A 20,210-nucleotide genomic window follows, 5' to 3' on the forward strand; every position below is an offset into this window, starting at 1 on the left:
TAGGGGTATCACTGCACACAGTACTGCCCTTCACCAGGTCGATTTCACACAGACCTGTCTCCTTCCCACCCAGTTGTGCCTGGACCTAGGATATTACAGAGAAACGGGCTCTGCCCCTTCCCTGCCCACCCACCTACCTTCTCTGGACTTCTCTTGAAAGACGGACCGCCCTTCAGAAACCCCCGCAGCCCCTTAGCCCTTTGGCTCCAGCCATGCCCAGAGCCTGCCCCCTGCCCCCACAAGTAGCCAGGTTGGAGGGAGAGAGAAGCAGGGGGTCAGCTACAGGCTTGATCGCATTTATTCTTCACCCTGGTCGCCTCAACTGAGATTGGGGTTTGATGCTGGGGGAGATCTCCTCTTGTTGATCTTCTTGACTGGCGAGGTCTTCAAGCCGGGCTTCTTGACCTGGACCCCGTTCTTCTCTCTCTTCCTGGGTGATGAAGACTCCACAATATCCTCACTGGAGGGTTCCTCCCGCCCAGGGTCATTGTAACTGTCCTCACTCTCCAGATCCTGCCGGCTGTCTGGGCTGGACTCTGACATCCTGGCCAGCTCTCTTGGGCTTAACGATCGGCTTAAGTCCGGAGGTGATTCCGATTTAACTGGGCTTTTCTTCTTCATCAACTTGCCCTTCTTGACTTTTTTCTTCACCTTTGCTTTTTCCTTTTCGTCCGTCTCCTCCTCCTTGTCTTTCTCTTTTTTTTTCTTTATCTTCTTGATCACCCTGTTGCCCTGGGACTTCCCAGTGGGGCTTTCAGAACGCCAGATGGTGATGGGAGCTGCTGAGTCAGGGGCACCCGTGATCATGCTCATGCCTGTGTCGGTGGGGGAGTCAGTGGGGGTGGGTCCCACCTGGGTCGGGATGGGAGGCTTGCTTTCCTCTTCCTCCTCCTCCTCCTCCTCTTGGTTTAGGTCATCTGCCCCACACTCATGGTGGATGGGGTGGTGGATCACTGCCACGGAGACAGGCCTGTAGCTCTTGCACCTTTGAGGAAGGGGGGCAGGGAAAGATGATTGAGGAGAGCAGGGCAAGGTGACTGACAGAATGTGGGGGCCAGTGCCCCCTTTCCACCTGCCAGAACTCACCAGCCGTACCAGAACCGCTCCACACACTCTTCCTCTGGGATGAGTTCAAAGCATGGGGACTGGATGATGTCGAAACAGGTTGAGTCCACATCTCGGGAGCAGGTTGGGCCCACATCTCCAGAGCTGCTATTCGTCTTCTCTGAGCAGTCCTTCAGCCTGCCATACAGGGGGCTCAGCCTGGCTCCCATGCCTCCATGACTCCCCAGGGGCCCAGAGCGAGAAGCCTAAGGGACAGCAGGCTTCCACTGGGCCCAGCCCAGGCTGCGGGAAGACCTCCCCACGGCCCCTGGAGCAGAGCCGGGCTTACAAAGCTGGGGCCGGGAGGGCAGAGCTGACACGGGGAACCACAGTGGACATTTTGGGCCTGGGTCTGCCCAGGAGAGACTCCTGGGCTGTTGGTCTCCCGAGGAGGGGGCCTTACCTCGAGTCACAGTCACAGTGGCTGAGAGAGTGCAGGTGCACGTCGTGGTGGACACAGTCAGGGGAGAAGGGGCGGACGATGTGCCCAGCACACTTGTGTTTCCAGCAGCACCTGTCGGTGTTCTTGAATTCACCTGAGGCGGGAAGGGCATGGGTCACAAGGCGTCCACGGCAGCACACCTGGATCTCCCCTCTCAGCTCAATCTAAAGGTTTCATCGGGTTCCCCTGCTGCTACCACCCTCCCTCCCCCACAGTTGTTTTGTTTTTGGCCTCACTGTGCAGCTTGTGGGATCTTAGTTCCCCCGACGAGGGATTGAACCCAAGGGCTCCAGCACTGAAAGCACGGAGTCCTAACCCTACTGGACTGCCAGGGCCATCCACCCACACACGCACACACAGCTGTCCTTGTTACTTGGACAGTAACTTGGTTACTGCTTGGTAGCAGTAACTCAGCCCAACAGCACCTAGGTCTCAGCCTCTCCTCTCCCCAGCCCATTGCATGTGAATCTGCCTGCCCCTTGCAGACTTCCAGGACAGTGTCTCACCAAGGTCCCCACCAGCCCCATGCTATCTGGTAACACCTGCCTCTTCCCCTCCCCTGCCTTCTATGGGACCCCCACCTTCCCAGGACCCTCCACTGACTCCCACCTGCCCCTCACCCAGTGCTCAGAGTTGTCAGCTGACCCCGTGTGCGCAGAGTAACTCGGGGAGTGGAGGGCCGAGGGGAGCCAGTGGCATCTTTGGTTCCACTCAGCACAGGCCCAGAGGGGAGACCGATGTCCCGCCCCTCCCAGCCTTTGAAGCCGCTTCAGCCCCAGGGCCCTGCTAGAGCAGGCCGGCTTGAGCCAGGGAGGAGCCTGACTGAGCGCCACCCCCCACCACCCCTGCCGTGTCACGCCCCTGGGCTTCTGTCTCTTCTTCCGCTCTTCTCTAAGCCTCTTCTCCCTGCAATGCCTGTCTCACCCTCACTTGTTTCCCCTTTCTCAGACTCCCTGTTCCCTCCTTATCAAGTTCCCATTCCCCATCCATTCTCTCCCCAGTCCTTAGAGCCACAAACTTGAACAACCTTGTAGGGGGCACAGGGGAGAAGCTGCCAAGAGATGACTGGAATTAGGGGAGGCCCCCGAGGAAAGATGCCTACCTCTTTTGCTAGGATGCATCAAGCCTGTAGGCACACTGGTCTCGCCCAGCCTTCACTCGCACTGCCTCACCTCTGACCCTGCCTAAGGCCCCAGTGGCGTAATCCTTGGGCCACCATCTATAACATAAGCCCACAAAGGGACAGGGCACCTTCCTGCAGGTTCCCCCTGAACCTCGGCTCCAGGTACTCGTGAGATCCAGGGCTGCCTGGCTTGGGGTGCTGTGGCTGGCTGACTCCCTCAGAACAGGCCAGGAGGACTGTGCCTTTATCCAGCCCTGACACGGAGTAGAACTGGAGCAAGACTTCATACTGGCCTCCAGCCAGCAGTTAACTCAGGCTGGCCTTAAAGTTACTCCAGGTGACCTTAAAGGACTTGAGAGGTGAGACAGAAGCTTGGTCTGAGCCTTCCCCCACCTTCCTCGTCCCTTCCCTTCCCCCCACCAGGCTGTTGGGGCCTGGGTCCCCCATACCCCACCCCCCCCACCCCGCCCAGATCCACTTCCTGGCCTCCCTTTGTGCTTCCTTTCCTCCCACGCGCCAAGGCGAGGGAATAAGAGTCCTGCCTGGGAGGCAGGACCTTGGAACACCATCACCACTGCCTCAGGGTTTCTCCAGCACTGCTGAACTGCAGCAAAGGGCAGCAGAGTGGCAACTGCCCTGAATTTGTAGTCAGGCCTGAGTCCAAGTTGAGTTGGGTGACCTAGGGGCAAGTTACTTTACTTCTCTGAGCCTTCATTTCCTTACTCACAAAAATGGAATGATGGTAATGCCCCTTTTGCAGGGTTGTTGAGAGGACTCAGTTCACATGTGTCAAAGATATTTGTGCACCATAAAGGGCTGTACAAAGGAAAGGGGTGGCACTCTCTGCGGGGCACGAGAAGGAGCTGGGGTAGGGCAGCTAGGTGACCCTTTCAGGACCAAACACCTCCCTCCCTCCTGCCTAACCCCTGGGGCCAGAGATTTCCACACACCCCGCCCCCACTTGAAGGAGGACCCACCTTCAGAGGATAAAGTAGAAGCATCTGTGCTGGACTCCACACTAGCCAGCAGGTGTCCTCTCCCCCAGCTGGGCAACCTGTTTATATCTGAGAGAGTACACAGAGGTAGCAGCAGCCCCTCCCCACTCCATTCACTCAGAAAACGGCTCCGGAGAAGCTCCAGGGACAGCCCCCAGGAGATGCAGCCTTTAAAAGACAATAGTCCCTGCTCTCCACAGGGGCTGGGGGAGGGGATGAGGAGAGGAGACACCGTCTGTAACAGTTCAGGATGGTGTGAGGCAGACCCTGATAGGGAGGGACAGGGTTGGGAGGAAGGCCTGTGGGAGCAAGGACACTCACTGAAATTGGGGGCACGGGGCTTCTTGGAAGAAGCATAATAGGAGTAGGATCTGGAGAGAAGAAGAGGAGTGAGCCAGAGTCTAGGTAAGAAGGGACAGTTTCAGGGAAGGGATTGTCCCAGGGTGTCCCCAAACGAAACTCCAACACGACAGCAGCTCCATCAGCAACCACAGAGTAAAGTCTGCACTTCCTTTTCCTTCCTACAATTGGCTTTGTCCTTTGAGGGTACCGGACTGAGTCCTGCTTAAGGAAAGGAGATGATTGCTTTGGGACTTCTGCTGGGCCTTCAGTGGTACTTGGTCATCCTTCTACAGGTCTCTGGTCAGCTCTATCTGTTTTCCACGGCACAGGAAGTGCTCAAATGAATGAAACTATGAATGCTTCCCCGGAAATTTGTACCCCGCGACTGCTGCTCTCAACACATCATTGCGTGGGCTTCATCCCTGGCTGCTCCCACCCCCATCGACTTCTAGCCTGGGGAAGTGTCCCTCCTTCCTCCTTGCCCAAGCGTCTGAACTCCAGGTCCTGGACAGAATGCTCACTTCTGCCTCTTTCATGTTTGTTTTTCTTCTTACAGGCTATGAACATTTTCAAACAAAACATTCTGTGAACCCTATTTCTCCTTATGTAACTGCATAGCCACCCTTCTTCCTTTTCACTTCCTCATTTAACAGATGTATTGGACAGCTTCACTAGGCGGCCTACCAGCAAAGAAGGCCCAGTCCCTACCTTCAGTGTCTTGACCTTTGTCTTCTCCAGCCACTACAGCATGGCAGCCATCCCTGCCCTCCTATCAGAATAGCCCAGGCAAAGGCCACCAGTGATCTAATAGCTAAACCCAGTGACCTTCTTTTTGTCTCATCTCACTGACGCTGTTGATTAATCAACCTCTTTCTTCTGCAGACTCTTCTTTTGGCTCTCATGACACACCTCTCATCTCTTTCTTCCTTCCTAGCTTTTAATTCTTTCCTAACTTCTTTGCTGGCCTGTACTCCTTAAATTGGTGATGACCAGGGTTCTTTTGCTGGCCTCATTCTCAGAAGACTCTACAGGCTTGTCTTGGATAATGTTATCCATTTCCATGGTTTCAACATCCACTAATAAAATGACATAAATCTCGATCTCCAATGCATACTGCTTTCCTGAGCACATAGCCTATGTCCTCTCCGATATTCTCAAAACATCAGACCAGCACATGTCATATGAACCCACCATCTTCTCCCTACCCTTCATGAAACACTGTCTCTTGTAACTTCCATTTCAGAGAGCAACGGACACCTCAGCTAGAAATCTAGGGATCATCCTTTGCCTCACTTCTCACCAACTCAATGACCAAGTCTTGCCATGCTTGCTTGTCCCCACGTCTGACTGATTCAGACCTATCAGTTATCTCTGACACAGACAGCTGGAGTAGCCTCCCACCTGGCCTCCCTAACTTCTGTCTCACTCCCTACATCCACTCCTCACGATGCAGCCAAACTGGTTTACCACGTTCCTCCTCTTTAATAGCGTTCCACTACCTTCAGGATGAGGTGCAAACTCTCCATCATGACATAACTGGTCCCCCAGTTGGTTGACTGAATGAACACATGAGTAGAAGAAAATAAAGGCCTACTGGTGCCACAAGAAGCTGTGGCATTGGAGATTCTGTCCAGGGTTCAAATCTGGGGACTTATCTGGGGAAAGAAAATTGACCTTGGATGAGCATTTTTCCAGGGTCAGGCACTGTGCTGGGCTTTTAAAATATGCCATTGATTCTAAATCCTCACCAAAGCACATTTTATGGATGGGGACACAGAGACTTACAATAAGTAACTTATCCAAAAAAATAAGTTAATAGATGACAGAGGTAGGATTCAAATCCAATTTTCTTGGCTCCATAGTCTATGCTCTTTCAGCCTCTCTACTTGTGGTTCCTATCCAAAACCTGTCCTGCCAGCTATCACTTCCCACTACAACTGCTTTTCACCTCTAACACAGCCAATTCCTCACCCTCTGGTTTTACTCAATCCTGACTCCACAGCCTCCTTTATCCAGCCTGGACCCTAAAGGTCAGGCCAGAGTGACCTGAGCCAGGATCAGGATTCAAACTCTGCTTGCTCTCAACAGAGTCACTATGGAAGAGGCTTATATGCAGGGTCCACTGACTAACCGCCCCTTCCCCCGTATGCCCAAGAAGCCTTGACGGTCATAACTCTAACGCCAAGGGGAAGGATTTAATAACCCGCCTCAGATCTGAGGAAGACAATCTGCTCTAGTTTCCAGCTGAAGCAGCAATCTGGAGCTCCTGCAGCAGAAGTGATTGAAGATGGCCATAGGGGAGACCCCATAATGAATGAGTGACATTGAATGAGAGAGAGCTTAAAAGGAAGAGGGAAACTTCAGGTCTCTCAGCAGGACATTAATCGAGGTACAGGGACCTAACTCAAAACTCACAGGTGATGCTCATTTGTACAGTCCGCCCAGTCCTGCGAGCTGAGGAGCTCCCCCTGCCCTTGCGGCACAGGGGTTAGGGTTCCAGGTCGGGCGCCCGAGCAGCTGAACGGGGGAGGGAGGTAGGGAGGGGGGAAGGAGGAAGGAAGGGAGGGAAAAATCAAGGAAGGGAAGGAGGGAAGAGGGAGCTAGGCAGGGCAGCTCGGGTTTCCTTGGAAATGCCGCCCTGGCCCCGCCCACCTCTGGAGGCGATTGTGACGTCACTAGTGGAACTTCCAGATTTTTTCCTGCCTTAAAGTCAATGGAACCGCGGTTCCAGCCAAACCCTCCACTTCCTGCTTAGCGGCTGAGGCACAGCAATGCCTTCCACCCCTACAACTAGAGGTCGTAGTTCTGGCTCAAACCAGACGACCCCAGTCCAACCCGCAAGCGGTTCTCCAGCTCTCCTGTCCCTATTGCTCAATCATTGGTCCAAGTCTCGAGTGAGCCCGCCCCCAGGCCCTAACTCCGCCCCAGTCAGCCTTTGGCCCCGCCTCCTTCGTCGGGCTCTCAGGTTCCACCCCCTCCTTGGGTTCTCAGGCTAGTCCCCCGTGCCACGCCCCCCAGCTGAAAGCCCTCCCCTAATCTGCCACGCCCCCTGTTTACCCGTGCTGCTCTCATCCCACGAGCTGGTATCGTCCTCAGTTTTTTCCTTAGTCCACCTTTCAATCCTCAGTGTCGTCCTGACCCACATATCTCTCGGTCTAGTTCTTCGTCTCTACAAGACTCTTCCACGCATAAGTCCAACCCTGAACCTCAGCTTGGCCGAGCCCACTGTAAACCCCAATCTCAGCTTCGCCCCAGTCCGGTCCTTAACTCCGCCTCATGCTTGCCCAGTCTCCCCTCTCCCTCTGCTCTAGGCTGCGTTGTCTTAGCCCAAGTCTGAGCTTCAGCGGCGCTCTTCATCCGGGGCCTCCTAGCTCCTTCCGGGCCCCTCTCTCTTTGTTCCACTTTAACCTTAGCACCTCCCCCGTATCTCAGGCCTAAACTTTAGCTCGGCCGCTCAGGCCCTGCCCTCAGTCCCATCCCTAGTTCCTCTCCAGATCTGCTCCCGGCTTAGTCCTACCCCCAGAACCTAGCCCCGCCCCAACCCCGTTCTTAGCCCCGCCCCAGCCATTCTCTCAACCTCCCGGCCCCTCCCAATCCTTCCGAACCCAGCCGCAGCCCTTAGCCCCGCCCCCAATCTGCACTCGGGTCCGTGCGTGTCCGCCTGGGGAGCTACTCCCATCAGTCTCCAGTCCTCCATCCAGGATTTCAGGGTTTCTCCTTCCCTGGTGGAAGGCCGGGCTCGCTCTTTCTCTCCCCCAGCAGGCCCCTCCACGGGAGCCCAGCGAAAGAAGACGTGATACCGGATCCCAAGCCCCGCGACGGCCCCCACCCCAAGCACCCCCTCCGACTTCTATGGGGCTCCCTGTTCCAGTGGCAAATACTGCCCAATATAGATGTCAACATGGAGTCGGAGGAGCGAGGAAGGGGAAGGGCGAGTGTGCAGAAAAGCCAACTTCCAGAATAGCGTAGCAGGTAAGAACGGTAGCAAAGGACAGAGGGGTTGCTTACTGGGAACTAGAATTGATGTTCCTGACTTGGCCTCTTAGGATGATGACACCAGGCCACAGGTGTCCTTCCTTTCGCGGCCCAAATATCTGAGACAGTTCCAGCCAATCTCTGGCTCTGGGTCAGATATCAATGGGGAGCCAGGTTCTTGGTCACTCTTCACCCAAACTGTTATTATAATAGTTAAGGTTTTTAAGCTGTCCCAGGTGGCGCAAGTGGTAAAGAACCCGTCCCTGGGTTGGGAAGATCCCCTGGAGGAGAGCATGACAATCCACTCCAGTCTTCTTGCTTGGAGAATCCTATGGACAGAGGAAGCTGGCAGGCTACAGTCCATGGGGTGGCTAAGCCTCAGACACGACTGAAGCGACTTAGCATGCACCCAATGGCACCCCACTCCAGTGTTCTTGCCTGGAGAATCCCAGGGACGGGGGAACCTGGTGGGCCGCCGTCTATGGGGTTGCACAGAGTCGGACACGACTGAAGCGACTTAGCAGCAGCAGCAGCATGCATGTATGTATTAGTGCTTTATCTTATTTCATCCATGAAATGAATGATGAACGTGCTCCTCCTCTACAGAGGAGGCAACTGGGAGTTCCCCAGTCCTAGTTAGGATTCCAGTCTTTCACTGCCGTGGCCTGGGTTCAATCTCTGGTCAGGGAACTCAGATCCCATAAACCGCTCAGCACACATTCCCCACAAAAGAAAATAATAACAATAGAGGTGAAACTAAGGCACAGAGCAGAAGTGACTTGTCTGAATGTCCAACATGTACAGCAAGGTTTCAAATGCAGATCCTCCTGCTTAGAGCACATCTTTTTTTTGAAGTGGGAAAAATGTCTTATTTTTAATCCAATTTAGTTTTTAACTGTTTTAAAATATAAAAATGTGCTACTCATAATTTTATTTATATCACTAATATAGTTAGAGGTTATCAGCACATCTAAGTAAGAGCCCTCCCTCTACCTTCCTGGGCCTTCTGTTCAACCCAACAAAGCACCCAAAACTCACTTTTCACTGTGTTCCATACTCTAAAAAAATACTTCTTAGAGAAGTATTTTTTAAAAGGCAGGAAGAAGGTGAAAAAAAATATCCAACGGTAGACTTACGTTTAAGCACCAAGTAGCAGGAGACATTTTCGGGGAAGGGACCAAAGGAAAAGGGCTCTTAAAGATCTCAAAGGTCACTCAGATGTTATCCAGTGAGGGCCAAGTGCATCCCTCTACACGTGGTCCCTGAGTTCCCAGCCTGCCTGAGTCCTGCCCAAAGGCCAAGATGGCCAGAATCGCAGCAGAAGGCTCCAGTCCTAAGATGACCATATAGCCCTGCCCATTTCACATCCCTGATCCCCCACAAAGGACTCCAGACCCTAACGTGCTAATAACAGAAATTTTAATGCATAAGGCATAGTGTGAGACTAGGACCATTAAGCATCCTGAAACCTAGAGGGCCCAGCAGCTGAGTAAGAGCAGCAGGGCCCTCTTACCTCCCCGCACTGGGCACCTTGGACAGAGAGGGGCATCCAGGTTTTGACACGGTGCCTGGGGGCAGGAAGTGACTAGCATGGTCCCAAGTACCTCTCCAGGGATACTGCCACCGAGAGGCAGCTCTTTGGTCTGGAAAAACAGTCAGTGCAAATGTCCAGGGGTTGAGTTCTGGGGGAGTCAAGGTGGCACAATGCCCCAGGGCGGGCAGTCTCTGGACAGTCCTCTACCCATCATGGGCAACACGTGGGCTTCTTCTTGCTGGCAGTTAGGTAGAGGTTGCTGTCATCACTGTTGATGCCTGAAGAAGGGTGAGAAATAAGTGAGGCAAGGATGGAGGGTCCCTGAGCTCTCTGCCACCCTTGTCCAGGTGGGCACTCACGGACAACATCCCCTATGCGCCGGGATCCCGATTTCTCCAGCTCAGCCAGCACGTTGACCTCAAAGGTCAGCGCCGCCACACGAAAGAAGAACTCCCGGACATTTTCACCTGACACAGGGAGCAGATAGGAGCTCAAGGGTGGTTCCAGGCCGAGGGGCACAGCTGGAGGTGTAGGAGTGAGAGGCAAGGCAGGCCGGAAGGCCAGGTGCCTCTGACTCACCAGTGAGAGATGAGACTGCCCAATACTCAGCCTTCATCTCTTGGGCCACCTTGAGTGCATCTTTCTCCATCAGTATATACTGAGCAGGAGTCTGAAGGAAAGTCAGAGTCAGATGCTGGGCATGGGGTTTCCCTTGTCGAGATGTGAAGTCCTCCCCCACCACTGGCACACTCACACTCAGGTCCTTCTTGGAACCCACGAGGAAGAGAAGCACGCTGGAAGGGTCGTTCTCCTTGAGCGCATCAGCTAGCCACTGCCTGCCATAGACAGTGGACAGCAAGGGATGAGGGAGCCAGATAGGCTCCCCCCACTTCTATGCCCAATGACGCTCCCTCTGGTCCTGAATGCACTCTTCTCCTTCCCTTCCATACTCCTGACCCGCCTCTTTTTGAACATTCTCTTCTCAGAGCCCCCATTATAGTGCAGCATGCTTACTTACTTGGTATGCTCCAAGGAGGCCACATCATTAAGGTTGAAGACAATGATGATGGCTGGAAGAGTGGCAGAAAACGGGTGCAGATTGTTGGGGAAGATGCTACTGGCTCATTTCCACAATCCCTCCAGCCCTAGGCTAGAGGCCAGGTGTACCCACCTACCTCACTTCACCCTGGTACTTACCTTGAGCTCCTCGGTAGTAGGTTGATGCGATGCACTTGAACCTCTCCTGTCCAGCGGTGTCCCAGCTGGGAGGAAGGTGGGGAGAACACAGGTATGTGTGGGGCAGGGTGGTGCTGGGGGCTGAGGTGGGGAACAGGTGCTGGGAGAACCAAGGGCGGGAAGGAGTGGGGAAAGAACTCACAGCTGCAGACTGAACGGGACACCCAACACCTCAAATCGTTCCATCTCAAAGTCCACTCCGATGGTGGCCTTGTAGTTCTTATCAAATGTGTCTTTGCAGAACCTGAGGGGGCACCAGATGCTCTGGTCTTGAGCCCAGTCTGCCTGGCTAGGCTTGGGCTCACCCCCCTCAGCTTCAGCACCCTCTTACCTATTAATGAGACAAGTCTTCCCCACTGACAGGTCGCCCACCACAATGACCTTGGAGATCTTAAATCTGCTGGACACAAGAGTGGGCGGGAAGAGTGAGCTCTAGCTCCTTCACTCAGAGGAGCCCCAGTGCTCCCAGGCAGGTCCACAAAGGGAGCTGCTCCTGGGCTGAGATTACCATAAACACCAGGCCTCAACAGAAGTGCTAGGGAGGAGTGGTTCTGCCTCAGTATCAGAGAGACTGATTTTGCATCCCAGCTCTCACTTACTAGCTGTGTGACTCAGGACAAGTTTCTTAGCTTCTCTGAGCCTCAGTTTCAACATCTGTTAAGTGGGGATTTAACACACATTTTATTGGGTTGTTGTGAAGGTTAAAATGAAATAAATGTCCTATATTCTGGACTGGTCAAGTGGCTCAGCAGCAAAGAATCTGCCTGCCAAGCAGGAGACCCAGGTTCGATCCCTGGTCGAGAAGATCCTCTGGAGAAGGACATGGCAGCCCACTCCAGTATTCTTGCCTGGGAAATTCCAGGGACAGAGGAACCATGGGGTCACAAAGAGTTGGACACCACCAAGTGACCAAACAACAACCCAACAACCCCCTCCCCCTCAACACACACACACATACATTCCAACATCTCTCCCTCCCTCCCCAGGATACAACTTAAAAGTGGTATTTTCCATTTAATAAAAGACAATAATTATATGCAACACACTGCCTGGCACACAGTACATGCTCAATTAACGGTGGCAACTGTTAATAGTATTATCTCTCTTTTTTTTTAAACCCACAATGGGACTTATCCCTCTAGGACAGCTCACTGTCCTGGAGGCCAAATAGATGGAGTGTGGGAAGCTAAGCTGGTGACCACAGCCTTAAGTTGGACCCCCTCCCTGTGTCAGGAATTCAACTGCCACCTTCCTACCCAACCCCATCTCTTAGGACTTGCCACAAGCCAGCTGGAAGAAAGAGGAGCACAGGGGCACGCTAAGGGGGAACAGTGTGGCTGGCAGGGACCGAAATGGAGCCTGCAGCTCTTGGCTTTGCACCCTTGCTTTGACTGCAGGTTTCCTGGGACTCCATTTCTTCCTTCCGGGTGTCTCTAACTCACCCCACGGTGCCTGTCCTGTGCTCCTGGCAGGCGCAGGTGACGCGGGGCTGGAAGTCTTTGTGCACGTGCAAAGCGGCCTCCTTCCTCAGGCACTGGGTGGAGTGGAAGAGAATGGAACTCACCCATTTCCTGGCCCTCAGCCCGCCACCGAGCAGCCCCGGGCGGGGCGGGAGGGTGGGGGTGGGGAACGGACCACCCAGAAGCAGCTGGCCTAGCAGGGCGGCAGGGTTGGGCCCAAGCCCGGTCCGGTGCCGCCGCCTCCCGGCCCACCCCCACCGCCGCCCGAAGCCCGACGTGGCCCTGGCGCCTACCTGGGGCAGCTTCGTCAGGACGCGGTCCCTCCGCACCGGCGCCAGAATGTTCATCTTGCCTGCGTCCTTGCGGGGCGCCCTGAGAAGGCGCGGAGGCCTGATGCGCCCCGGCGACCCGGGCCCGTGGAGACCCGACAATCACCCGCGACCGAGGGGTCCCGACTATAACTCGGGGCCACGGGGAGCCTACGGGAGCCCGTGGCCTCCGGGACGCTACGACCACCGCGGGCCACGGGGATGAGACAATCACCGGGGGCCGGGGCGAACCCACAATCACCCGGGCCCGGGGCGTCCCTAGGACGACTCGAGGCCTGGGAGACCCCTCGGCCTCCAAGTGAGGGCGGGGAGTCCCGTCCGGGGGGACCCGAGTCCGCGCAGACCCTACAATAACTCGGGGTCGGATAGTTCCTACGATAACTCGAGGCCGTGGAGACCCGACGACAACTCGGGGTTGAGGCGGCCCTACCATAACAGAGCAGCCGGGGGGCGCTGAGCGGCCCCGCCACACGGGGTCAGTGTGTGCAGGGACCCCACCGTGCGGCCGAGGAACTGCTGCAGGAGGGGGCGAGGGGCCCAGTCCGCCGCAGGGCCTCGCGTCCCACTCCGCTCTCCCTCCGCCAACGCTGTAACTTGATCCCCGGAAATTCCTGGAAAAGGGCCGCCCCCTGCCCCTCTCCCGGCAACTCCCGGCCTCGCTGCCCGCCCCTACCTCCCCCTCTTCTCTTCCCCGAGTGCTGCCCCAGGTCAGGCTCCCCTGCCAGACTGACTCGCCAGGGCTCCGGGTCCGCCCTCACCCAGGTTGCAACCTGCCGAGAGCAGGATCCCCCAAGTCTCTCCCCAGCATCTCCTGTGCTGGGAGGAGCCTCCAAGGGGACCCTTACCCCGCCGAACTGGTGAAGGGGAATCGGCGATCGCTGCGCAGCATCTGGCAGCAGGAGGGGAAAGGGGGAGAGAAGGGGCCCTAGGAGAGGCGGCGCTTCCCTCGTCAACTGCAGGCCTAGGACATGACTCATAGGGTCTGCTCCCGCTCGCCCTTCTGCCCTGGGAGGTGGCGATGCCAGGGTAGGAACGAGGTACCCACCGAGGAGAGAGGTGTCCGAATCTGGTGCCTTTTCCTCCAAGGCTGCCGTGTAGATTGGAGGCCTTGGGGGGCCGACGATCAAGCTGCCTTCCTTGATGGAGGATAAAGGAGGTCTAGGGGACCGAGAATTTCCTCCTTTGGGGGGGTCACCATTCTGGGACCTGGGGACTCTACTTTGGCACGGGCCTTCTTCGCTCCGATCCCAATGGAATCTACCCCCGCTCCCCCAGGACTTTTCCTTTTTGCAGTCTGCAGGCTAGAAGAGGGGGTAGCACACGGTAAATCTCACCTTCAAAGGGAATCTCTGATTCCGAGAGAGGTGGGGGAGGGCATAAAGGTATTGTGATGGGGCGGGTAAGCAGTCCCTCAAAGAAGCTAAAACCTGAGCGTTTACTAAACCTTTACGTGTGTCATGGAACTGAATTTGGGGATGCAAAGATAAGCAAGGAAAGGAAAACTATTTAAGGGGAGGGGACTGTGAATGAAATCATTCCCAAGAAGAACGAGCATATTCTGGAGAAATCTGAGCGCTGAGTGTTTGGAATATTGGTAGTCTCTTCGAAAAGATTCCCGGGAAGACGCATGAATGCTGTCACAGGTAAAGAGGGGAAATGTGACCACCTCCTCTGACACTTTGCTCCTCCCTTCTGCCTGACTCGACCAACTAATCACCCTGTTATAAATAAGTCCTCTCCCCTCTCTCGACCTCAATTTCCACAGATGTTGTCTGACAAAGTTGGACTGGACAAATCCTGCTCTAACATTCTAGAATTTTGCTTCACTCTACTGAGTCAATCTAACTACAGTATTAATTCCAGTTTGCAGTGGAACTGCAATCCTTCATCCTCGGTGGCGCTAGTGGTAAAGAACCCGCCCGCCAATGCAGGCAAACTTAAGAGACTCAGGTTCGATCCTTGGGTCGGGAAGATCTCCTGGAGCAGGGCATGGCAATCCACTCCAGTATTCTTGCTTGGAGAATCCCGTGAACAGAGGAGCCTGACGGGCTACAGTCCATGGGGTCGCCAAGAGTCGGACACGACTGAAGCGACTTAATCGCTTCAGGCACACAAGCACACAATCCTCCTCCCTAAAGTTGCTCAAGATGCGAAGCGCTCAGATCCGCGCAGCCGCAGGTTATACCACTGAAAATAAACGCGTGTCTCCAAAAAACTACAACCCCCAAGAAGATTTAGGGTCTGACAAGCGGCGGGGTGGCGCTAGCTTAGTCTCTCTCGCGAGGAAATAAAAATCTAACTACCATTCCCGGCGGGCGCAGCGCTGCAGATTGTCCAATCAGCTTTAAGTAAAAAGTATCGCGAGTCTTCGGTGAGAGTTGGCTCTATAAGCCCGTGGTACCAAGTCTCGGAAACCCTTTTCATGAAGATGGCGCCGAAGGCGAAGAAGGAAGGTGTGTGCTGGGGCTGGGGATCAACAGCTGACTGGCCGAGGGTCCCCGCAGAGTGAATGAACTGGGAGGACGACGGCTGGGCTAACCCTTGCGGTGTCTGCTCCGGAGCAGCTTCCCGCGTTTCGGCAACGCTAAGGAGCGCGTACGCCTAGCCGCATGGTTGGGGCTCTAGTGAAGGGGGTTGGGGAGGCAATCCTGGCCTGTACCGCCTGCCAGGGACAGCCGGGTCGTCGGCTCTGGGAAGCTCCATGTTTCCTAGACCTGTACGGAATCAATACTCAACTGTTTGACCCCACGTTAAATGGGTGGCTGTGCAATGGTATATACAAAACTACTAGTTCACATTCTAGTAAGTGCCAAGCGTTCGTTCATTGCTAGTTTCTTTCTCATCCCAAGTTCGTCCTAGAATCGTGCACATGATGGAAAAATTTTAATCTCCTGAGACTTGTGATGTCTTCAAAGGAACCACTGATGCACGTGTGGCCTGGGACGCCCACTACCGGTCTTGAGGCCAGAAGTGATTTCTAAATCCTTCACCCTCGTTTTCTTTGCTTTTCTCAGCCCCTGCTCCTCCTAAAGCTGAAGCCAAAGCAAAGGCTTTGAAGGCCAAGAAAGCAGTGTTGAAAGGTGTCCACAGCCACAAAAAAAAGAAGATCCGGACGTCGCCCACCTTCCGGCGGCCCAAAACACTGCGGCTCAGGAGGCAGCCCAAATACCCTCGGAAGAGCGCCCCTAGGAGAAACAAGTCAGTACTGCCCCTTGTTTATGAAAAGATGTTTGGGTATCTTCCATTGGTAATTGGGAAATTTACCAAACATAGAGTATGGCTTCTCAAAATCATGTTGGTACCTAGAGTGCTTGTCTAACGGGAGTATGAGATTAATGCCATATTTAAAACAACCCAGAGTCATTGTCAAAGTTAGTCAATTGTTAGATTGTTTCATATGTGGTTTACTTTCTGGGGAGTATAAAGTGGGACTGAAATCTTGAAGAGTTCCAGGTTAGGGACCTGTATTGGACAGTGAAGGCCTGCAGCAGTATATAGCAGCTTCTTTTCATTTACTTTCCCAAATGTTTACACTGAAGGAATGGTCGGGGAGGGGGGGTGGGCAAAAGGATAGGGTACATGAGTGTTTTGGTGTCACACTGTTGGTGATAACTGACCTTAAGGAGCACAGTTGAGAGTAGAGCCATGGTAGTGGTTACCACCAAAGGTAATTTAACCATTGCTTCCTACGAAAAAGGCAGAAGAGTAGATTGTGTCCACAGAGAAAAGGACTTTTACCCCCATTTGCACCTAGAATTTAGTGTGATGAGAGGTTGAGACCTGATCTCTATCTTCAAAAGAGGACAGTATACCCAGGCAAACAGAGCTTTGCTTCTCTAAATTTCAGAGGGAAAGCTATGTCCTGAAGGGCTATTGTAACTTTAAGCCATAAATAAAAAGTTGCTCTCAAGAATTGATGGCTTACCAGCCAGTTTTCAGTAACCAAAACAGGGAAAAACAGTCAATTCAGCCTCATAGTGAAGCACCAACATTCTTAGGCACCCTAGCCTGGATTTCAAGATTCCATAGTCTTAACTTTGCTCTTGGGTTTGGTTTTCTAACTTCTTAAGTCTCACCTTTCTTTTAGAAATTTGCTCCTCAGGAATGTTGAGGTCAGGTAAAGAATGAAGAGGGTTGGAACTCAAAGATGATTGTTTAATCTCTTAAAAGGATGAAAGCTCTTGAAATGTCACTAAGCCAAGGCTCCAGGTTCCCAAGTTTCAGGGTGCATGTGATGACACTGTTCAGCGACCAAAGTCTGACAGAAATGATTGCTATCATTGTCTGATACACCTGGGCCCTTTGAGCCTTGGGCTCCAAAAAAGGGCCCATCCTTTTACTGGGCCCACGCCAGGTGACCCCGTTTTACCTTTCTCCCAGACTTGACCACTATGCCATCATCAAATTCCCCCTCACCACCGAGTCAGCCATGAAGAAAATAGAAGACAACAACACACTGGTATTCATTGTGGACGTCAAGGCCAACAAGCACCAAATTAAACAGGCTGTGAAGAAGCTCTATGACATTGACGTGGCTAAGGTCAATACTCTGATCAGGTAGGTGAGTGGGGCCCTGTGGGATGGGAGGAGGCCAGGGCCTCTGTCACCTAAATGGCAAGAAATTCCTTGATGCTGCTTTTGGGGTCCAAAGTAGGCTTCCCAGAACGTCAGCTGTCCTGTCTCTAGGACTTAGGGGTTAGTTGCTCATTTTCCTGATCCCCTACCTCTAGGCAAAAGCAGGCCCTAGAGTAAGGTACAGTTAATGTCAGAATACCTGTGGTTTGTGGTTTAGTGGCTTCCCTGACTCCCTCTGTGCAAATGATGGAGAAAAATCACTATTTGTGAGGAAAAAAAAAAAATGACATGAACAAAGGAACCACTGATGCACCAGAAGTCTGGGTGGAAGAGGGTATGGGGGCAGTGAGGGGCAGCAAGGATTAAGGCTTCCTTCACCACCCCAGGCCTGATGGAGAGAAGAAGGCATATGTTCGACTGGCTCCTGACTATGATGCTTTGGATGTTGCCAACAAAGTAAGTTTCCTTTGCTACAAACTCCTTAACACACTCCCTGGGTGCAAATGATGTGTCTGTTAGTGACCAAAGCCTGACTTCGGTGATTAGTCTTAACTGACTGACTGCACCTCTGTCTTTTAAAAATACTGTGACATTCCCTCTTAATCTTCACATTTCAACTTCCAGTAACAGAGTTCCCTTTTGTTTTTCAGATTGGCATCATCTAAACTGAGTCCAGCTGGCTAATTCCAAATATAAAAGTTTTCACTATATATATGCTTCTTGTCTTTATGTTGATTTTTGGGTGAGGGGCCATACTGTGGTACATGCACACTTAAGTAACCAGGCTTGGTTGGGTAAGACTTTTGGTCTACTTAACCTGTTGGAACACTCAGCCATATCACTTCACCATACTTGCAGCAGAGATTTATGACCCAGATTACAGTTGGTTGTCCTAGGACAACTACAACTTGACCTCCATCCTGGAGGTAAGAGGCCAAGCAAGAAGCTTTACAAGAATGCCTTCCTTTATCTGGAAGAGGCTCGGTATGAGACCAATATCCAGAGGTTCCATTAGCATCCATGTCAGGGCTGTGTGGCTTGGCTGGCTTTGCAGTAGCACCTTACCCCACACCCATCTACTGCGTCCAACCGGTCTGTCTGCTTCCCTCACCCCTTGCCCAAGAAAGGACAAGGACTTCAGAGGCCTTCTTTCATTAGTGTTTTAAATAGTAGGAGCAGGCTTGGTGGAGGCTGGCCCCAACAGAACACCTCGGGCGAGGGGCTAAGCCTCTTCTCCATTCCTGTGAGGCTGTTCTTGGTGGTGTTTGCTGTCCTTGCCACAAATCCCTAACTGCTTTTTCACTCAGTCAAGAACTTGTCTTTGTGTTGGTGGCTGGGGACGCGCTGGGGGCAGAAGTCAGAGCGGAGGAGGCGGGAAAAGTAGACAAGGATCATGACATCTAGCATGAGCAGGATGGCCAGCAGGAAGGTTCCCAGGGTCCTCTGGCCAGCGTAACCCAGGAAGAGATGGGTGAGGTAGGCCTGAGGGGCCAGGCGGAAGAGGAAGTACATGACCAAGTTGATGTATTTGTTGACCCGATAGAGGAGGAGATGCTGGGCATTATTGATCTTCATCATCATGCGTATCGTGAGGAAGATGTTGCTGACCTCCACCAGCAGTGTTAGGACACCCCCACCAACAAATCTGCTCCAAAAGATGCCTGAAAAGAAGGCACCCATAGCCTACAAGGCAAGGGAGAGAATGGGTTAGGGCCCAGATACTACGGTTTTCTTGGAAGTTAGGGGGAATATCCAGGGTATCAGAAGGAGGGATAAGAAATCTTTTAATAGCTTCACTCTGAAACAAAGTTTACAGTGGATTCAACAGTAGTAAATCTTGATCTCTGGCTGGAAGGCCATGATTGCTGGCTTTAAGTAGTGAACCAAGGGCTCATTCTGCAAGCCCTCAGCACTGTAGCATGTGGGACACGGTGGGGATGGGGTTTAGAAAAGATGGTCTTTACTTTCCAGGTTAGGTACTTTCAGGTATAGGCACCAGGCCTATACCACATCCCCAGCTTCTCACTTACCATGACGTGGTGGACGAGGTATTCCCAAGAAGCTCTTGACTGATGGCTAATCACGATATCCACCGTGTCGTGGATGAAATACCCTAGCCGAGGGATGGGGGAGAGGTTGTAAAGGGTACCGAATTAGAAGTTTATCCCTGTCTCCCCACCCATTTAATGCCTCCCGGCAAGATCTACCTGCGGAGAAGCAAACAAGCAGGTAGCCAGAAAGCGACCATGCTTTCTCGATCTCCACCAGCATCTCAGGGGTCTGCCATATACTGAAAGAGAGTGAAGAAGGCAAGCTCTCATCATTTCAGTATCCCAAAGGTCCCACAAATCCTATTACGGTAGCCAGTCCACTATTGGCTGACGAGCGAGAAGGGGCTTGGCTGAAACCCAGGTGTGTCCCGTTTCCCAGGTGAGAACACCCTCCCCCGCCCCCACCCCTCACCCCGCGCCGCCTGGGGCTGCCGCCGCTCCTGGTTGGACAGCATTCCAAGCCGAGAATCAGGTGAGACTGCCTGGGCCATAGCCCGCCGATGAGTGATGGAAAGCGGAATCCCCAGCCACCTTCACTCCCCCAGCCCTCCACTCACCACAGCAGAGCCCAGATCCCCGACACAATGGAATGCGCGAAGGAGACGAGCAGGTTATGCCAGCGCCAGGTCCGCAGGGGGTCGGCCCGCACGTGCGCAGGCAGGGGCAGGCGACAGAGCGCGTGCCGGACTGCCCGGAAGGTCAGCGTGGCGCCCAGGAGAAGCGGCAGGGCGGGGACCAGCACTGGGGGCATGCTGGCCCTCCCTGCCTCTGTCCGCCCTCTAGGGGGCCTCCTCCGGCTGTTTGGGGACGGGGCTCCCTCGCGGACCAGTCCACCCTGGATCCCTGTCCTGCCAGCCGCCGACTTCACACACACGGTTTCGGCAGAGCCTTGTAGGCCCCTTCGCTCCTCCCGTCCCCCGCCGGCCTCTGCCCCCGCCCCCAGCCGCCCGCGCCCCCGCTCCGCCCCGCCCTACCCGCCTGTCCCCGCCCCTCCGGCGCCTCTGCAGCGCAGAGAGCAATAGCCCCATTTCCCCCCGGCCCCCC

At 53.8% G+C, this 20,210-nt stretch overlaps 4 protein-coding genes and 4 non-coding genes across 11 annotated transcripts; 5 read left to right on the top strand and 3 right to left on the bottom strand.

The window, feature by feature from the left end:
* Positions 1 to 282: 282 nt before the first annotated feature.
* PROCA1 (protein interacting with cyclin A1) lies at positions 283 to 7,523 on the bottom strand. 4 transcript variants are annotated; one of them, XM_019982475.2, is made up of 5 exons: positions 7,064 to 7,522; positions 3,647 to 3,733; positions 1,508 to 1,640; positions 1,087 to 1,242; positions 283 to 985 (listed from the first exon to the last, which is right to left on the bottom strand). In XM_019982475.2, the coding sequence occupies exons 1-5, from the start codon at positions 7,149 to 7,151 to the stop codon at positions 319 to 321; spliced, it is 1,131 nt and encodes a 376-aa protein (XP_019838034.1). In that variant the 5' UTR covers positions 7,152 to 7,522; the 3' UTR covers positions 283 to 318. The 4 variants fall into 4 exon arrangements, with proteins under 4 accessions (XP_019838034.1, XP_019838035.1, XP_019838036.1 ...); XM_019982476.2 differs by lacking the exon at positions 7,064 to 7,522 and adding an exon at positions 6,422 to 6,891; XM_019982477.2 differs by lacking the exon at positions 3,647 to 3,733 and having other exon boundaries at positions 7,064 to 7,523.
* A 1,860-nt stretch (positions 7,524 to 9,383) lies between these two features.
* On the bottom strand, positions 9,384 to 13,532 carry RAB34 (RAB34, member RAS oncogene family). The gene is given in 12 exon segments (XM_070772754.1): positions 9,384 to 9,793; positions 9,875 to 9,982; positions 10,095 to 10,185; positions 10,270 to 10,351; positions 10,534 to 10,585; positions 10,713 to 10,777; positions 10,894 to 10,995; positions 11,083 to 11,148; positions 12,194 to 12,285; positions 12,505 to 12,583; positions 13,386 to 13,433; positions 13,435 to 13,532. Coding segments are annotated over 12 exon segments (936 nt in total). The 5' UTR covers positions 13,518 to 13,532; the 3' UTR covers positions 9,384 to 9,725.
* Positions 13,533 to 14,875: 1,343 nt separating this feature from the next.
* Positions 14,876 to 17,825, top strand: RPL23A (ribosomal protein L23a). The gene is made up of 5 exons (XM_070772756.1): positions 14,876 to 14,993; positions 15,555 to 15,738; positions 16,921 to 17,097; positions 17,502 to 17,571; positions 17,766 to 17,825. The coding sequence occupies exons 1-5, from the start codon at positions 14,963 to 14,965 to the stop codon at positions 17,778 to 17,780; spliced, it is 477 nt and encodes a 158-aa protein (XP_070628857.1). The 5' UTR covers positions 14,876 to 14,962; the 3' UTR covers positions 17,781 to 17,825.
* On the top strand, positions 15,404 to 15,470 carry LOC139177832 (small nucleolar RNA SNORD42). Its single transcript, XR_011562299.1, has one exon. It is a non-coding gene; the product is annotated as a small nucleolar RNA SNORD42 (small nucleolar RNA).
* LOC139177842 (small nucleolar RNA Z17) lies at positions 16,765 to 16,834 on the top strand. The gene has a single exon (XR_011562308.1). It is a non-coding gene; the product is annotated as a small nucleolar RNA Z17 (small nucleolar RNA).
* LOC139177833 (small nucleolar RNA SNORD42) lies at positions 17,353 to 17,428 on the top strand. Its single transcript, XR_011562300.1, has one exon. It is a non-coding gene; the product is annotated as a small nucleolar RNA SNORD42 (small nucleolar RNA).
* LOC139177840 (small nucleolar RNA Z17) lies at positions 17,612 to 17,682 on the top strand. Its single transcript, XR_011562306.1, has one exon. It is a non-coding gene; the product is annotated as a small nucleolar RNA Z17 (small nucleolar RNA).
* A 426-nt stretch (positions 17,826 to 18,251) lies between the features above and the next one.
* Positions 18,252 to 20,083, bottom strand: TLCD1 (TLC domain containing 1). The gene is made up of 4 exons (XM_070772755.1): positions 19,724 to 20,083; positions 19,323 to 19,405; positions 19,146 to 19,228; positions 18,252 to 18,798 (listed from the first exon to the last, which is right to left on the bottom strand). The coding sequence occupies exons 1-4, from the start codon at positions 19,915 to 19,917 to the stop codon at positions 18,415 to 18,417; spliced, it is 744 nt and encodes a 247-aa protein (XP_070628856.1). The 5' UTR covers positions 19,918 to 20,083; the 3' UTR covers positions 18,252 to 18,414.
* Positions 20,084 to 20,210: the final 127 nt, after the last annotated feature.

The sequence above is a fragment of the Bos indicus genome, chromosome 19, assembly GCF_029378745.1.
Source record: "Bos indicus isolate NIAB-ARS_2022 breed Sahiwal x Tharparkar chromosome 19, NIAB-ARS_B.indTharparkar_mat_pri_1.0, whole genome shotgun sequence".
Lineage (NCBI taxonomy): Eukaryota > Metazoa > Chordata > Mammalia > Artiodactyla > Bovidae > Bos > Bos indicus.

Coding starts and splice junctions, on each gene's coding strand:
- PROCA1 (XM_019982475.2), bottom strand. CDS start 7,151: ATGTGGGTCAGGACGACACTGAGGATTGAAAGGTGGACTAAGGAAAAA. Junction 3,734..7,063: donor GTGGGATGAGAGCAGCACGG/GTAAACAGGGGG, acceptor GTACTCTCTCAG/ATATAAACAGGTTGCCCAGC. Junction 1,243..1,507: donor CACTGTGACTGTGACTCGAG/GTAAGGCCCCCT, acceptor CCTGTATGGCAG/GCTGAAGGACTGCTCAGAGA.
- RPL23A (XM_070772756.1), top strand. CDS start 14,963: ATGAAGATGGCGCCGAAGGCGAAGAAGGAAG. Junction 15,739..16,920: donor AGCGCCCCTAGGAGAAACAA/GTCAGTACTGCC, acceptor CCTTTCTCCCAG/ACTTGACCACTATGCCATCA. Junction 17,098..17,501: donor AAGGTCAATACTCTGATCAG/GTAGGTGAGTGG, acceptor TCACCACCCCAG/GCCTGATGGAGAGAAGAAGG.
- TLCD1 (XM_070772755.1), bottom strand. CDS start 19,917: ATGCCCCCAGTGCTGGTCCCCGCCCTGCCGCTTCTCCTGGGCGCCACG. Junction 19,406..19,723: donor GGGATCTGGGCTCTGCTGTG/GTGAGTGGAGGG, acceptor ACTCTCTTTCAG/TATATGGCAGACCCCTGAGA. Junction 19,229..19,322: donor GCTTGTTTGCTTCTCCGCAG/GTAGATCTTGCC, acceptor TCCCTCGGCTAG/GGTATTTCATCCACGACACG.